At 39.5% G+C, this 17,729-nt stretch overlaps 1 protein-coding gene and 1 long non-coding RNA gene across 2 annotated transcripts; both read left to right on the top strand.

Moving 5' to 3' along the window:
• The first annotated feature begins 7,028 nt into the window (after nt 1–7,028).
• Nucleotides 7,029–15,261, top strand: LOC149045658 (uncharacterized). The gene is made up of 6 exons (XM_089207405.1): nt 7,029–7,262; nt 8,009–8,215; nt 11,859–12,123; nt 13,152–13,223; nt 13,961–14,043; nt 14,265–15,261. The coding sequence occupies exons 2-6, from the start codon at nt 8,102–8,104 to the stop codon at nt 14,307–14,309; spliced, it is 579 nt and encodes a 192-aa protein (XP_089063531.1). The 5' UTR covers nt 7,029–7,262; nt 8,009–8,101; the 3' UTR covers nt 14,310–15,261.
• Nucleotides 15,262–15,349: 88 nt separating this feature from the next.
• LOC149045657 (uncharacterized) lies at nt 15,350–17,434 on the top strand. The gene is made up of 3 exons (XR_016186478.1): nt 15,350–15,466; nt 16,900–16,980; nt 17,245–17,434. It is a non-coding gene; the product is annotated as an uncharacterized LOC149045657 (long non-coding RNA).
• The last annotated feature ends 295 nt before the right edge of the window (nt 17,435–17,729 follow it).

The following is a 17,729-nucleotide window of genomic DNA, read 5'->3' as shown; positions in this document are numbered from 1 at the left end:
ATGGAATTGTCCATAATTCTGATTGCTCGATTGCGTGATTGTCTGTTTACTTGTATGATTACCTACTTGTAGATTTTGTGGCTGGTAATGAGTATTTTTCTTTGTTTTGGCGGACCTCATTTGAAAACCGTTTTAATATCCTACGTAAAGATCATTTAGTTCCCAGACCAGGGGAGTAAATATGGCAGAATCCAAAAGATGGTTATATACTTGTCAAGCCGATCGGTCAATATTTTCAGATGCCGGGGAACATTTTTTGCAAGTTTGTTCTGTTAATGAACAATTTGAAAAATTCAGAAGAAAAGTATCAGAGAAAGTCAGGACAAATGACAGAAAATGATGGACCAAAAGGTAACACATTTCCTGTAAAATTCAGAAACGACAATTGGGGTAAACATTGTATGAAAACCAGATCTCCATGCTACTCCATACCTTACACAGAAAACTTGTCCGGGTAATCATCTGGTGATGAGTCTTCAAAGAAGAAAATGTAAAATCATAAAGGAACTTGTAACTGTTTAAGTAACTTGCGTGTACCTTTCTGAACTTCAGTTGTGGTACTCTAATTTCCTCTTAAGCACTTCAAAAAATTTATCAAACTAGAATCAAAAATTAAGGAGGGCAAAATAAAACGGATGTCATTCATTTGTCATGATTATTTTTGGTCGTTAAAGGTGAACCATTCCAAAGAAGATCACAGCCGACCGAGTTGCAAGACAAAAAAGACTGGTTAGAGGTCAATAACAACTAGGCATTCCTCGCGAAATTTGATTATAGCCTGGGACTTAGCGCGTGTTGTGTTGGAACTCGCCATGTGAATAATCGTCGTAAATATAGTTTACACACGGGAATTACATCTGACCTTGATACAGTCAACAAAATCACTTGCAGTAATATCAGAGTAATAATGCCGAGAAAAGCGAGATCACTTTGGAAGAGGAAGACCATGTAATCCTGTATCATTATATCTTTCGGATCAAAAATGGCGGGCTTTTCAATCTTCGAAACTCTACACATTGTAGATTCGTTGTGGTAAACTGTCTATTTGTTTTGGCCACGGCTGCATTGGATAGCACCTCTGAACTCAGTAATCCTTTGGATACTTGGCGAAAGGAAGATCAGGATAATGTATCACCCGTTAAAACACTGCAAAGGTTGGCGAAGTGTAATAGTAGTAGTATTTTTGGTAAAATTTCCGCACAGCCCCCTACTATCGTAAAACAAATCTGTTTCCCCAATGGCAATGTGTTGTTTTTGTCATTGTTTTCTCTATCCAAGAACTGAATGCATAATGTAGGATGGGGCGGTGCGGAAATTTTTACCCTGCTTGCGATAAAACTGTTGTTGGATTGGCATGTGGCTGTAATTACACACCAAAAAAAATCCTTTTCCCCTCTCAGAACGAATGAAACATAGCATGGAAAGGCACTGTTCAGAAATGATGAATTTATGGACAAACTAATGAACTCCTACATCATGAGCTCTGTGGAACAGTTTGATCTGAACTGCACTGCAGCGAGAGTGTTGTTAAATGCCATGCCTGGGCTGGAAAGTGCTGCAGTTTTTAAGGATATGGTAAGTTTAGCAAGGTATTCTAAATCCTTCAACTCCCAAGATCTGATTTAAATTCTCTCCTCTAGTTGCTACACATTTCCTTGTAAATTAGTTATGAGAATTTGGTGTTTTACACTTTTCACACCTTTTCTTTTATTATTTTCTTACATATTTACAAGATATTAGATCAAGATGACAACTTCTTCCTGATAATTCTGACTATTCTCATTACCTTTGTGCTGGATAATGTATGAATATTATAGGGAGAAGTTACATGTTAATCACTTGTGGGAGTTAAAGTGTTAATAATCTTAAGATGTGACATTTTTTCGTCAGCTTGAGTTTAATGTTAAAGTCCAGAAATTGTGTCCAGTTTCTGTGGCATGGCACTCCCTTCCTTTTTAGAAAAAAATAAATACTTAATATTAACTTGCACAATTTCTCAGGAATTGTCTTTTGTCACTCATGGCATTTTTTTTTTGGAACACCTTTTTTAAACTATACGCTGAGGATTAAATGTTGAATTTCACATGTTTAAGTTCCCTGTATTGGCAGCTGCAAATTTGAAAGGACTTCTGAGACTGTACACAGTCCCTTGTGACAGACCTGTTAAACAGGATTATCCTGAAAGCAAAGACAAATAGGAACAAGAGCAAAAAAAGTAACATTGTGAGTAACAAAGTAAAGAAAGTGAATCTTGCTGAGCCAGCACCATCATGCACAGTGCTACAGAATGGTGAAACTTCGGTTTGTGTAATGGCAAGGAGGAAGAAGCAAATAGACAATGGAAAGGGTTAGTTCACTTTTTGAGTATTGTAACTCAGATTGCCCCTCTGCCAATGAGTTGAATCTTCTAACAACTTTAAGTTGATTTAAGTGTCTTTTCAAATTGAGTGGTATGACTGGTTTGCAACTTGAAGGCTCAATTATTCTCCTTTGGGTTTTCACTTTGACAGCCGAGGCAGTGCTTTCAGTAAGACCCGGCACCTGTAGGAGCTCCAGCGGGTATTCTGTAGTGAATTGCCAGGTATACTCTGGGAGCTTTCATGCAAACTCACGATGTGAGACCTAAAACACCTTGAGATCTTCTAGAGTTCTTTCAGTCAACTTTTACCTTTATAAATGAGTTTTGATAAAATGATTGGTATTTTCTTATCATATATTCTAGCATACATTTCATACATTCCCAGCCGAAAAAAAAGAAATTTTGAGTTTCCAACAGCAGACTGACTCAAAGTTTGGTAAACATTTACCATATATCCTTTCAGAGGACTTTTTGTGTGAAACTCAGGGAGCAGGCTTGCATGTCAGGGAATGGAAAATTTTGATCAGGAATAAAACAATCAGTTAAACAATTGTTATCAAGAACAAAAATATTTAATGATCATCTGTGAAAGTTTGGCACCAAAAACTCTGTTTTTAAGTCAGTTTATTCTGAATGGAGGTAATGGGATTACAAGAGGGAAATTCTCTGGCAGGTGCCTTACCATTAGGCAGCAACCTTCTTCAAATCTTATTGAAAGCAATGCAAGGATAATGTGATGAATAAGTTCCACAAAAATGAGATCTTTTGGATGGGGTCCTTGAAGCTTTCAATGGAATAGACACTAGATACCGGTAAGTGCAAATAGGGTCTTTGAGAGGTCAAGTTTTTTTTTTTTGCCTCAAAATTCCACTCTTGTGAAAAATGTTGGAAAGCTGCACTCTATGTTTTTTTTTTTTTGACCCTTTGACTCCCAAAATCAGATTGTTAATTCTCCCCTATAGTTGCTACATCTTTCCATGTAAATTAGTTATGAGAATTTGGTATTTAGATCAAGATAACAACCTCTGCTTGATAAGTTTGTGTATTCTCAATATCTGCTAAGTGAATTACATATGTACATTATAGAGAGAAGTTACATGTTGATCACTTGTGGGAGTTTAAGGGAAACAAGGATAGCTTTCAATTTTGAACTTGAGGGATTTGATAGTATATCTAGGTAGTCACAATAATATGGATCGAGAAGTGTCCTTCCTCAAGCACTTCAGTATTTTTTCTTATTATCATTTGTTTTTCTTCTTTTGTGTCAAAGGGGGGGGGGGGGTGGGGTGAGGAGGGGGGTGCCAGGAAGGATGTACTCCAAGTAGGTGTACCCTGCACAAGCTAGCTCAGTTTCCTTAATATTAATAGATATTTTCTTTTTTTTCAGGTAAGAGTTGTCTACAAGCAAAACATCCATTGCTTGTTAAAACAAGCAAGGGTTTCCGTTCCACTGGAAATGTAATTTGGGCACCTAAGGGAGGGTACCACGTAGTCCCTTTGCCCTTTTCCCTCTCCCCCCTGACTCTTGGCGTGCAGCAGAGACTAATTCTGCAGTATCTGACTCCCATGGGGGAATATCAGGAGGTACGTGCTTTAATTAGGCACTTGAGCATTTGATGTAATGTGAAGAACATTAAGACTCTCTCCACTGAAGTTTGTGGGAAGCTTGTGAGAAAAGTGTACTCAATCTGAAAGGATAATTTAGAAACTTAACAAATTTGAGTGAGGACCGACTATTGTAGTAGTCTTTATTTAGTGTAAAAATATGCTCGTACTTTTTTTTGGTGAACATTTATTTTGTCTAGAGAGGCCAAGAATTTTCGGAGATTTTCTAAGCTTGAGGATAACTGTGCTCTTTTAGGAACTGATCATGTTTAAAGACAAAATATACGTGTATATATTAGAGCCAAATTGAGGACGTATTCTTTTGCTTTTTATCCCTCAAATATTTTTTTGCAGTGCAGAACAATCAGCTTAGCGTTGAAAACGGATGTTGAATTTTCGAAGAGATTTCACAAACAAACAAATTTATCTCTCCTTCATTATCAACTTGGATCAACTTCCAAAAGAATTCTCTCATGGCATGGGACGTAAGGATTTTTGATCATTTGATGCGTTTTAACCAATCGTGCGTAAGAAAGAAATATTCGGTGGATGAAGAGATACACATTCATTTGATACACATTCATTTGGCCTTGGTCAGTTGTCAATGCATTTAGCTCTAAATTTAGAGGTTCTATTTTAGCCGTGGCAAATTTAGTTGCTTCAATTTTATCAATTGTTATGGCAACCAAAACAGTCGTAACGTAGCCTGGAGCATTGCTTGGACATTGTCAGTCATATAAGTGTAACCCTGAGGTCAGTCTCTTGCCTCAGACAAACTTATGTCTAGAAATATATGCAGTAACGATAATGGCAGATTTGACGAAATTTCGTCAAACCTATGGGGATGTTCATGGATTTGACAATTTTGGCGAATTTTTAGTCAATCCGCAGCACCACAGTTTCTTTAGAAACTTACCCCTTTCTTCTTTAGTCAAATTCGTCAAAGCGAAATCAGCTTAGCGGATTTGACGAATTTGACAATTTTTCGCCATTTTCTATACTGTCTGCTTTTCTGGACATATCTCATTAGACCTGGCAGGTGTTAGGCTCGTAAACATAGAATGGTGTAATGATCTCCCCACAATCTCCTGCTGATCTTGCTAGATCATGATTAAGACAAGTTGCAAGTTGCCTATAACTCACTATTTAAATACAAAATTAATTCTTATCAAAGACTGTGAGTTATGTGCTTCAAACAACTAGATCCTAAAGCCTAACCCTCAAAATAAACTTGACACATCTTGTAAATTAGCCACCGTTAACTTTTTAAAGCTGACGTTTCGAGCGTTAGCCCTTTGTCAGAGGGAAGGGCAAACACTCGAAACGTCAGCCTTAGACACGCTTTACGGTAGACAATTTACATAATCAACTTTGTTGATAAACCAAATAAACACCTAATACCCTCCGACGACGCATTATCACAGTTTCTTTCAGAAATTACCCCCTTAATGTATCTTGACACGTTTTTCTTTGAACATTTCAATTCAGCTGTTGGCAACGGTGTTTGAATCTAAAGCCCTGGATCTTGTAATGTACTACATTTAAAGGCCAAGTGGACCTACAACTTGTCTTCGAAGCCCCCAAGGTAGGAAGGAGGCAGTGACGTCATGCGTTTGTGTTGTATGCAGTTATGATTGGTTTTCACCCTCGCCGGTGTCCTTGCACAAAGCGTACAGCGATATGATCCTGTGAAAATCAAACCGATAGAATCGGAAGCAAAATACTGATGCCACTAATGACTCCTTCGCTAATGATATGTGAAAAATAAATTGCTGGAGTTTGAGCCATCGGTTAGCTCAGCTAAGAACTGGCATTGCCTGTGATTTCGAAAATCAAGTTTTCGCTGGATCATAAGCGTTGGAGTTATTTGCGGAATCGGAAGAATAGATATTGTTCGGAATATTCCGACTCCGATTTCGTCAAGCTTTTGCCTCCACTTACGACTCCGACTTTCGATTTTCTCTGGGTCGCCGGCATTCCGAAGACTAATGAACAATTCGACTCCAATTCTGTCTTTTGTGTAAACGAACCTTTAGACACTCTACCACATTCATCCCTCTTGAAAAACACTACTTTAACTCTTCAACTCCCAGATCAAATTTGTAATTCTCCTTACTGTCAACCATAGAATTCTTCTAATGTTAGTTCGGATAATTTAGTCTTGGATCAGCTAATCCTGCCCGAATTGATAATTTTCTTTATTCTCATTACTTATCTGGTTGATATTGTATTGATATTGTAAGGAGAAATTCTGTCTTGGTCACTCGTGGAAGTTAAAGGTTAATGCAATAATGCATTGTACCGACTGAGATCTGCCAAAAAAAGCCCCAGAATTTAAAAGCTATTTCCTTTTATTGTCTTTTTAGTATTTGGCATCCTTTCTTTGTCATAAAAAGTTTGCCACAAAAAGTTTGCCACAGAATTTGTGACTCATAACGGTGTCCAGCGGTTACTAGAAGTGCCCCACCCATCTGTGGCTGCTACGGATGTTCTATGTGTTTATATTATCTCGCTTACAATGAGGACGCCATGGAGAGGGTAAGACATTTTTCCATTTAAAAAAAAAATGCTTTTAAGGTTTTTTGATTTGTAGTTGTTAGAAATGCATTATTTAGTGTAGATTTAACTTACCAATGATCTGTGAGTTATCAGCAGACCAGTTTTTTCTAAAAGAGGTAACCAGTATCATTCCGTGAAACATGAAATAACAATGAATAACACATCTCTGCTTATTTTTCATCAATCTCCCTCTCCCTTTCCCCCCCCCCACCCCCCCCCCCCAGAAAAAGCTTATTTATGTATAACGTATAACCTTCAGGTAGAAAAAACTTCACAGCACTTATTGCTGCATGAAGAGAGATAAAAAAGGAATAAAAGAAAAACTGGTTAAATGGATAAATAGAATCGCAAGCAAGGAGATAGAAAAAGATAAAGATAAGAAACAAAGATAATCACTCAAAAAATGTTATCTTACAAAACTACCATTAATTCCACTAAAAAAACTTCGAATAATTAAATTCTTGGTGCTCTTTTTTCTACATGGGCCAGAGAATCATGAAATTAACAAACAGAATATGTCGACAGAACCTCCTTAACTGTTTCAAGCAACTTGTTTCAGGTGTCCCTCCTACCAAACCCTGTGCTGAATGACCTGGTCAAGTATGCATTGTGGCTTCTAGAATGTTCTCACGACTCTGGCAAATGTCACGCACCTCTCTTTTTCTCGCTCACGTGTTCATTTCGAGCAGTGCTGGAATTGTTCGACAGTAATGATCGTCTGCAGAAGCTTGTGAACCAGGTAATTAGTCAGTTGTATTTATTAATTACACAACACGGTTTGGACCCCAGAGAAACGTGGATCGTGTAGTTCAATCGCCTGGAGTAGGATCACACCACAAGGTCTATTTGTTTTGCGACCTTTCCGTTCTCGTAGGAGTAGCAATTTCTCTTAATAACACTCATTCGAAATATTTCGCAATACGTAAAGAAATAAAAGAATAACTAACGTAAAATGTGTTTATTTAATTAATAAAATAGTGGATAAAGTTGAAGGCCCATTCTGATTGGCTACTCAAACTCCGAATATCCGTTGCTATTCACCTCCGAGTAACTCGCGCGTGATTTGCGCGCGGAAATATTGCAATCATCGCGGGAATAAATGAGTTAGAATCATCCCTTTTTGCTATATCATTCTGTTTAAGTATATACTATAACTATACACCTCAGTGTCGATGGCTGGCGGTGGATATTCACTTCGCGGCTTCGAGACTCGGTGAATATCCGCTACTAGCCAGCAACCTCCACTTCAGTAAATCACGGTTTGTTACTTTTGAAAAGTAGTTTAGAGACATGCCGACCGCTATGAATTAACAAGTATTTAGTACACGCCGTGTTTGCATTTTCCAGACTGCGCAGACTCGTTTAAATTTTTTCAAGCCGTTTTACGGTCCTATTCCACTCGCGTTTGCATCTTGAAAACAACGAATATTACTGACTGCAAACCATTCTAAAAGAATCTTTTTTTCTTTAACCATGTTGTGGCAGCTAAGTACACTTTCAATCCTTCGTCCCGACGAGGCAGAACTACTGAGTAATGATGAGGTGTTTGGCAGCCGGCAGACAGCAAATCACACTTGCATGGCTCTACGGAGATACTTTAATGCCCATCTTCACATCAGGGCAGATGCGCTGAGGAGATCTATGGCAAGGAACGAGGGTGGAACACCACCTGTTCCAGTTCCAGCGTATAAGGTGAATTTTCAAGCCTACTCCCTAATTTTAGGGAGTATACTGCCTTTAGTGTTGGTCAGCGGCTACTCGCACGATCATGCGTAGGAGACGCGTTTTTTGTAGTCCACCATGTTGATTGCACTAACCGCGAATAAAGGAAGTTCTGTTACCAGTATTGGCCCTTGGACTGTAGGACTGTGCTACCGGAATTGGAAATTCTCGGAAATCGTTTCAACTCAAGGAATTGATGTTTTTGATAATTCAAAAATCAAAATCGTATCAGAACATTAGTTGTAGCGATTTTCTACTGCCTTCTAAAGGATACAGGTAGCCTTTAAGTATTATTGACTTAAGATTTTTCTTAATTTTTCTCACTGTATTTTAAATGCCATTTTTCGAGGCCTGTCCACTGCTTTATGTTTAAATGATCGATGGTTAATCGTTCCATAATGAATGGAAATTAATTGTTGTTACATTAAAGTTCACACGGCAACCAGGTGGACAGTCAGACATAGTTTGACGCTACTCTGATTTGCATATTTAAGGAATGTAACCGAAGAAGTTACGATTCTTAGACCCAACGTTTCGACACTCCCGTCTAGTGCCTTCATCAGGGGTGATCTAAACGCTGCAACAAGAGGTCCTTTTATATGATCACTAATTAGCGGCCTTTTTTTTCTGACGAAGTGTAAATAGGCGTCAGGAAGCAAACCGCCATCGTCACGATTTAAAGGAGCGTGGGCGGAGTTGATATGCCAAGCCTCCAAACAAAGGCGCTGATGGTAACGCCGATTAGTGGTGATAATTTTAGAATTATCCCACCCAATTGTATGGTTGGTTAGGCATGTAGCTCCGATAAAGCTGAATTTTCCTTTTTGCAAAGAAAAACCGCTTTTTGGTGCTCTTTTAACCGTGTACCAAACTGACGTTTGGTCTGTCCGATGTATTCGTTGTCACAGTCATTGCAAGGAATAGTATAGATGGCGTTGGTTCGTTGTTCTTTCGTGACAGGATCCTTAGGTTTGGCGAAAATATGCCCCAAAGTCTGAAAAGATTTTTGAGCAACTTTAACGTTGTGGCTATTCAAAATTCTCTTGATGGGTTCCGTAACAGCCTGCATGTAAGGAATAACAGCAAAACTAGTCACTGGTTCCCTTTCATCAAGAGCGTTACTATTTGTAACTGGTTTTTGGCAGTTACGGAGAAAAGTTTTTGTATAGCCATTTGCCTTTAGGACATTGGCAACATATTTCCTCTCCTCAGCCTTCGAATCGAGTGAAGATGGTAGACAGTCAGCCCTCCTAAGTAAAGTTTTGGCTACAGACTTTTTATGGCAAATAGGGTGGTGAGAATCGAAAGCGAGGTATTTGTCGGTGTGGGTAGGTTTACGGTATACACTTGTCTCTAAATTACCCTGAAACCCTCTGGACACATTTAAATCAAGAAAGGGCAAATGTCTATCCTTTTCTCGCTCTAGGGTGAATTGGATTGACAGTCTACTGAATTCAAATGCGACAAGAGGCGCTCCGCTTCATTTCCGGATACCGCAGAAATAACATCATCGACATGTCGTTTCCAGAAAAAGGGTTTAACCGGTGAAGTGGTTAAGGCCGTTTGTTCCACGTCTTCCATTACCATGTTAGCAATGACAGTAGAGACGGGCGAACCCATCGCTGTACCAAAAACTTGTTGATAGTAGGTGCCGTTATATGTAAATTGCGTGGTTTTGAGGCAAAAAGACAGCAGATGAATAATATCCTCCACAGGCAAAGAAGTTCTTTGTCCCAGGGAAGCATCTTCCCTGAGTCTTTCCTCCGCAACCTCAACGGCAAGATCAACTGGGATTTTGGTGAAGAGCGAAACAACGTCGAAAGATACTAATTCTTCACAAGCGTTAAGAGGTTTATCTCTTCTGAAATCCGCAAATTCGCAGGAATTTTTGACAGTGTAATCAGTATTCCCAACAACAGGCGACAAAATTCTCGCAAGATAACCAGAAATTGCGTAAGTCGGAGAATTAACAAAAGAGACAATGGGTCTCAAAGGAATTCCCGGCTTATGAATTTTAGGTAAGCCATAAAAACGTGGACATAAGCGGTCACTACTGTATAACATTTTGTACGTAGAGTCACTAATTCTACCACCTTTTTTCAAATCAAGCAACATTTTGTTTATCTTTCTTTGAGTTTTACTGGTAGGATCAGAGTTTAAGACAGCATACGTATTCTTGTTATTAAGCAGAGACAAAGCTTTGTCGTGATATTGCTGTTTGTCCATAACATTGTCTCTTTTGTGGGATAATTCTAAAATTATCACTACTAATCGGCGTTACCATCAGCGCCTTTGTTTGGAGGCTTGGCATATCAACTCCGCGCACGCTCCTTTAAATCGTGACGATGGCGGTTTGCTTCCTGACGCCTATTTACACCTCGTCAGAAAAAAGGCCGTGATTAGTGATAGTCATAAAAGGACCTCTTGTTGCAGCGTTTAGATCACCCCTGATGAAGGCACTAGACGGGAGTGTCGAAACGTTGGGTCTATGAATCATAACTTCTTCGGTTACATTCATTAAATCTGCAAACCAGAGTAGCGTCAAACTATGTCTAATTGTTGTTACTGGCATATTTTGCTCTATTTGTGAACTCTGAGTATCTCCACTAACATTTTTTAAAATTGAAAGCGTATAAGCAGCTTGTTAATCCTCTCCATTCGTGTTCCTTTGCTCTCATTCAAGAGCGGATGCCATCCGATTACCAGCCGACGTGACCCGCCTTGCTTTAGAGATGCTGTTTGTGTTGACAGTCGGCCATAAGGCTCAGATGGCGCTGTGTGCAGAAGTGCAACTTCCTTCAGGAGAACAACAGAAGGGAATGAGGTATGATTTACGGAAAAATGATTTGTTTAGACGTGAAGTAATACTTGAAAAACTCCCACCAAAAGTCCTTGGTGATCATCATGAGGAGTAGTAATGTTCTTAGTCGCATTATTTTAATGACCCCTGATAACATTTGGTAGCAAGAGATCAGAAGGCTTATATACTCTCTATTTAGTCATTTTAAGAAATCTTTTTTTCCAGGCTTCTGCTGTGTTGCGCTGAAGGGAGTTTACTGAACGACTCTGAGGTACAGAAAGCCGCTCTGCGCGTCATTTGTAACTGTGTGTGCGACCCTCGAGTCAGGGTAAGTAGTTAGTGCACATTTCGATCGAGTTCCCTCTCTCCCGCATGAGTTCCTCAAAGTTTTCTCGCGACAAAAAAAAACAACAAACAAGCAAGGCGAAAATTCTTCATTTTGAAACTGACTTGATAATGACAAAGTTGCGTAAAGTTGAGTCAATATCGGAGTCAACACGATAAACTTAGCTTACCTCTGCACGGTTCTTCAACCCCTTCCCTTCTCCCCCTCAACGTTGTTCTCCTCCCAGTCTAAGGCTGATTAAAGTTAATGAAAAATTGCTTCTCAAACGTTAGGAAAACGTTAGGAATTTAAAAGTACTTTGCGTTTAAAGCTTTAAGCTACCAGGTCGAGTGCGTTGTTCCTTTTTTTCCAGTTCTCGGTTCAACTATGATATAGGCCTGACTCTTTTTTCATTTTTTATTTTTTTCAACTGCTTGAGTAGTGTTTGGCGTCACCGCGATGATTACACTTGTCTTCATTGTTTACAGATTAGTGGAGCTGTTTCAAAATTTGAGTCGAAATCCAAGCCGGCTTTCAAAAGCATCGACGACATCTTATCCAAGATGTGTGGATGTGTCAGGGCCAGTAATGGCATCAAGGTTCTGCTCTCCTTACTGATGGTGAAAACGCCATTGGTTGATGCAGATTGTATTCGTGCTCTAGCTTGTAAAGCGTTACCTGATTTATCGAGGAGCGACAAGATTAGAAAAGTCTTTGGAAAACTACAGCTGTTTATCAGCGGCCAGTTACAAAGTGAGTATTGCACAGCGCGGTGCTTTTTTCACGCTTGTCCAATCATGTATATTATACAGCTGGGAGTGCCCGCGAGCAAGATGAAGCTAGTCCTGTGTTCTGAGAGGCTACCCAAGCTCTTATTCGCTTGGGATATCACGCTTTTATCTCGCGCAAGATAAAAGATTGCGTTGCGTTGCGTTGCGTTGGATGGAAAAGATCATGATTGGCCAAGTTTGGCAAACGCAAAGCAGTTGAAGTAAACTTAAGAAGGGGCCTGTCATTTTTCCTCTTGGAGGAGTGGGGTGGGGGTCAGAGTATTCTATTTGTTTCACCATAAAATTTACCTGATCCCCCCTTAAGGGTCTGTAGTATTGTAATGATCCCACCTCATTGGCAGTCAATTCTATAGTTGCTCCTCTAAGCTCTGTTAAAGACGACTGATCCTCCTCCGCTCCCCCCCCTGAAAACCATGGGATCCCCAGGAATTCACCTACCCCCCCCCCCCCCGTGATAAATGAAGACTGGTTCCCAAGAGTGAAGAAGGTTAAAACCAATTGAAACTGAACACCGGTTTTTTAAATTTTTTTTTTACGATGAACGAACCGTGACACTTCTTCAGACCTAATATTTACTCCTCAAAACTCTATCTTCAGGGCTTGACCCTTTACATGCTAACATCAGTATGCATATTCTCCATACTGTTCTCTACGTAATTCTTAAGGTGCTGACAAAGAAAATTTAGTTAAAAATCAAGAGCTTCTTATTCGGTGATCATTTTCTTTATTCTCGCGATCCTAATGTTTGCTTCAAGGAGTGATATTGTAAAGAGAAATTAGACGCTGGTCACTCTTAGAAGTCAAACGGTTTGAACCTCTTGTTTGTGTCGTTTGCATTTGGCTGATTCTTAGTAAAATAGAAATTATGATCTTGTGTTTCTTTTTTTTTTTCTACTCGAAATAATTATCCTTACTATTGTTTAAAAAAAAATGATGGCTTTTATGAGGTCATGTAAACGTAGTACCTAAGCTTTTACTTTTTCTCCTCAGCCCGATGGCAAGTCTGTTTTACTTGGAACACAAATAGGCGAGTTGAAGGAATACAACTTAATAACTGGAAAGGTACAAAACTCAATCGACACATTTTGATTTCAAGTCAAACGCAAAATTTTTCTTGAAACAGTTGTATGTGAATGAATTAGTCGTTAATTGTGACAAGTTAAGTTGTCAGCTGTATCTCACCTATTCCTATTTTTTTTTGTTGTTGTTCTTTTTTAGATTTAAACCGCTCAGTGCATGATTTTCATGTTCTTTTGTATTTCACGAATTTATTGTTAATAAAGTATATTTCGCAGGAAGAGGCGACTTAATTATCTCTGTAGCGCAGACACAGCAATTTCCATGTGCCAATGTTCAAAAGTAAGAGTACAACATGGAAGTTTCCCTCCCCATGTAGTCAAAAATACGTTTCTTTCTACTTCAAACAGAGTGGAAAGCTTCATTAATGTTTTTCAACAATTTTTTTTTTGGCGCACCCACCCCTCCCTCCCCAGACCTAACAACAGTCAAATGGTAACAAGTTAGGTTCGATGTTGGATTTCGGCCCACATCCACACAAACAAGGCAGCTCCGCTATTGCTTTTAAATAACTTAGCGTTCGGTCAAATTCAGTCTTCATGTTAACTGTTTAGTTTCCATATCTTTCGTTCAAACCAATCAACCCTTTTTATTCATCAGTTTTGCAGCGCGTTTCGCAACGTTATGAACCTATCTAAGGCTCATGTGACCATTTCAGGTTGTGTTCAAGAATTCATTTATCACTGAAATTGTCTTTCTGTACTCCATTCTTCAACTTTTAGGACCGCGAACTTTTATTGACGTCATCTTCATCTACTTCGCCTCCCTGTGCTCTTTGGTCATTTGGAGACGTTTTCGAAATGAAGTAAGTCTTTGAAAACCTGTTTGATTCGTACCACTAGTGCATTGGATAGTTACGTCCTTGTTTGTGTCTCTGCTTGGTAAATTTGTATCTCACCTTTAACAAACTACAATGTTTGTCGCAGAAGCATAAAGCAAACACATACTTCGCTATGTTTTACCATTAATTTTTATTGACTTGAGGATCGCTGAGATACAAAAAGAAGTTTTACATTGTTCTTTCAGAGCTACAACTTTTGCAGAAGACACTTAGACAAACTAATTTCATAGATTACAGGAGACGAGCAATGATTTCAACTTAATGCACCTGCGGCAATCAACGCTCAAGATCAAAACAAGCAAAATGGGAAATAATTTAGGTGTATATCATGACTCGTATCCTATAATCAGATTGGTGTTAATAACACGGTGACAGTAGGCGAACTGTAATATTTCGTCGTTACATTTATCTCTCTATTTGATAAAAAATGTTATTTACCTATAATTTTATTTGTTTGTCTTTGGCTCGGACATACATTTAGCGAAGACACCTGGGTAAAGTCTAGTAATTTATCATAACACAGAATTATTGGCACACACGACGCTACTGCACATGTGAGTTCAAGACATATGATACATTTTCACTTCTAAATACATCGCGATCAGCCCTTAGTTTGACAAATTGTCGCTGTTCATTTAGAACATTTACAAAAGGACAAATAGATAAGCGAAATTGCTACAGCGTGAACACGGGACAGCAAGGACGATAGAATCGCTGATTTCGCCTTAGTTTGTGCGCGATCATTTTTTGTCTCGAATACATGGACTTTCAAGAAGCATTTTTAGCTCAGACTTCATGACCAAGATCACTTTTCTACGCCTCAGTTTACTTGTTCTGAGGCCTGTTGGCTGTGTTTAATAATTTTTTATTGGTTATTTTGATATGCTTTAGAAACAACTTTGGTTTTTCTTTCACGTCCCTTAGTTGAAATGCGTCTTTTGAAAAATTAAACAAGCTTTAAGGCGTCGAACTCGAGATTTCTATCGGTAGATCGTTAACAAATTGGAGGCAAAGCCTTGTGATTACCTTAGTAAGGGTTGACCAATGTTTTCTTGTATTTGGTTCAGTTTTTTTTTTTTTTGTCGTTTATTGCTTGTGGTACTTCTCTGCTAAAACACCCTTTTTATTTCTCGATAACAACGAGCATTAGAATGCAGTTAGAGTGTGATGATATTATTCACTAGATTATATTCAGCCATCAGATTTACCACACTGCGACAGGTCAGCGGGTACTAACTCTGCACGATTCCAACAACACTAACAACTACTCAAAGAACCTCGCCTCCTTCAATCCCAAGGACGACCTGGTACTGAACGACGGTGTATTATGGGATGTCAAAGGCAAACGGGTTATACACAAGTTTGATAAGTTTAACAACTTTGTAAGGTAAGCTTTTAAACCGGAAACCTCTGCATTGTTTTGTTTTCCTCCCTTCCATCCTTTTTCTTTCATTCCCATCCTCTTCCTCTCCCGCTCCTGCTTACCTTCCTCTCTTCTCTTTTTTCTCCCTCTTCTCACTCCTTCAGAGATAAGAGGAATCTTATGATTTCTATGAAACATTCAATTCAGTTCATCTTGATCGTAAGACCTGAGCCGACAAATTCACCTTTCATTAAGGGGTAGTGACTACATATCTCAGTCGGCCAGGGCACTGATCCCGGCATCTCGCGAGGTCACAAGCTCAAATTCTGTTCAAAGTCTCAATGTTGTTTTTGTTTTTTTTTTTGTTTTTTTCCTTCCTCCAAACCTCTTTGTGAAATTATTTGAGGAGCTGAAGCCCAATCATCAAAGCGTAGGAATCAGGGTCGAGGAGTCTGGGTTGGGACCCTGGTTAGGTCTTTGTGAAGTGTTCTTTGGGAAGATACGTTATTATCACAGTACATCTCTCCACCGAGGAATAAAAATGGGTAGCAGCAACTGGTGCGAAAACTTGACGAAATGCTGGGGAAGGGGGAGGGGAGGAGAGCCTTGCGACTAACTAGCCTTTCATTTCCAGTAGAGGAAGAAATTTGTAACACGGGGTTGAGCCACGGTCAAAAAGGGGGGTGGGGAAATGAAGATTTCGCTCGTCTGAGGTCATTCTTGGTTTGGGAAACTGTGTTCGCCCACAAACGGAGTTGTGGGCGAACACAGTTAGCATTAAAACTAATTATAAAACAAACCTTCGTGTGCAGAAGTGTGTCTGCTTCAAAGTACCGTTTACAATCAAATGGAAGAAGCATCGTCAAGGGGATTAACGGAAGCTACACTCAAAGAACATAGAATGCAGTGAATATCAGCTCATATCTGTGTCCTCGGAGGGGGCTACGTCGAAGCCATTTGTCTACTCGCTGAAAAAAAAACTGTCTCCCAGTTTCACTCATCCGCTGTACCCTTTTTGTTTTCTTTTTTCTTTTTCTTGTGGTTACGGTTATTTGCTCATTTCCGAAAATGCGGTGATGCACAATTAGTCAGGAGGTGTTTCGCTTTTTAACAGCCTCTTCGAGCAAGGGTCTTTTCGCCTTTCACCGCCCCCTCCTTCCACTGTCCACTCAAACTCCAAGTCAAACATGGCCGGTCAAATAATAGATCGCGAACTTCTTAACTTTAACTCGCCCTAATATAATGCCTGCATTGCAATTAGGAGCTAGCTGTAATCCCAGCTACCTTATGCCACGACAACTGGGAGAAACTTTGGCAATGTGAGCCATCTGACTGGCTTTACTTGTCATTTCATGATTGCATAAGTTGCAAAATATCACCACAAGGATCTCGTCATCATGTTATAACAGTTCACATGAATTATTTCATATCATAAATCCCGTAATGTTCTTTTTTAGAATCAGGCGAGCACCGACGAAAGCGTTTGCCGGGTATACGAAGTTGGGCGGCTGCGTAGGGCTGATGACGAGGACGAGCAGGTATGAGAATCTTAAGGACTTTCACATCAATATTCGTAGGAACGGACCAATCAAAGAGAAGTGAAACCGCCATCTTGGATGCGAATTCGGTTAGGTGATTGGTTCTTGCCTTATTTGCATACAAAATCCTGCACTTTGTTAGGTTGTGGACTATAGCGCCCCCCTGGCACTAAAGCAGAGATGAACTTTAAATCACGTCACTTATTGCGACACGTGTTTGATGTAGGTCAACAAAATAACGACTCAATGCCTTTTTTCTCGTAGGAATCCGACGAAGGTGGCGAGGAACATGACTGTGTCGATGACGATGATGATGAGAATGATGATGATGACGATGAGGATGATGATGATGACGACGAAATTGAAATCACGAGATCTGGCGATGATGATTCGGATGATGACAGTGATATTGCAATCTTTTGAAGCGCGGCTTTTAAGAGAGGGAAAAGAATGAGACCATTTCCCACAATGGCTGCAACGGAAATTATAAGATCAATGACGAAACAAACATAATAAGGCTTCGATCACATACGCCCGTGAAGCAACGAAATTGATCAATTCTTGTTTGGTTTGTATTTTCCGTCAGGTTCTCCATGTTATTTTATAGCAGTTACCACTCTTTCACCGCTAAAGGTGTTGAGAACTCTCCTCTTGAACACCACACTGAACATCCAAAGAACGAATCTAGTTTCCAAAATGAGCAGGTGGTGATATTTAAGTCTCTCTAGCCATGTAAGACTTTAGACTGC

This window comes from Pocillopora damicornis, chromosome 5 (assembly GCF_964200805.1).
Source record: "Pocillopora damicornis chromosome 5, jaPocDami1.2, whole genome shotgun sequence".
Taxonomy (NCBI): Eukaryota; Metazoa; Cnidaria; class Anthozoa; order Scleractinia; family Pocilloporidae; genus Pocillopora; species Pocillopora damicornis.
The sequence above is the reverse complement of the archived record's forward strand: the minus strand, read 5'-3'. Positions and strand labels throughout refer to the sequence as shown.

Bases quoted from the DNA above. Each gene is read 5' to 3' on its own strand.
- LOC149045658 (XM_089207405.1), top strand. From the start codon at position 8,102: ATGGCTCTACGGAGATACTTTAATGCCCATCTTCACATCAGGGCAGAT. The intron at 8,216-11,858 runs GTGAATTTTCAA...CATTGTTTACAG, and splicing joins TTCCAGTTCCAGCGTATAAG to ATTAGTGGAGCTGTTTCAAA. The intron at 13,224-13,960 runs GTACAAAACTCA...TTCAACTTTTAG, and splicing joins ACAACTTAATAACTGGAAAG to GACCGCGAACTTTTATTGAC.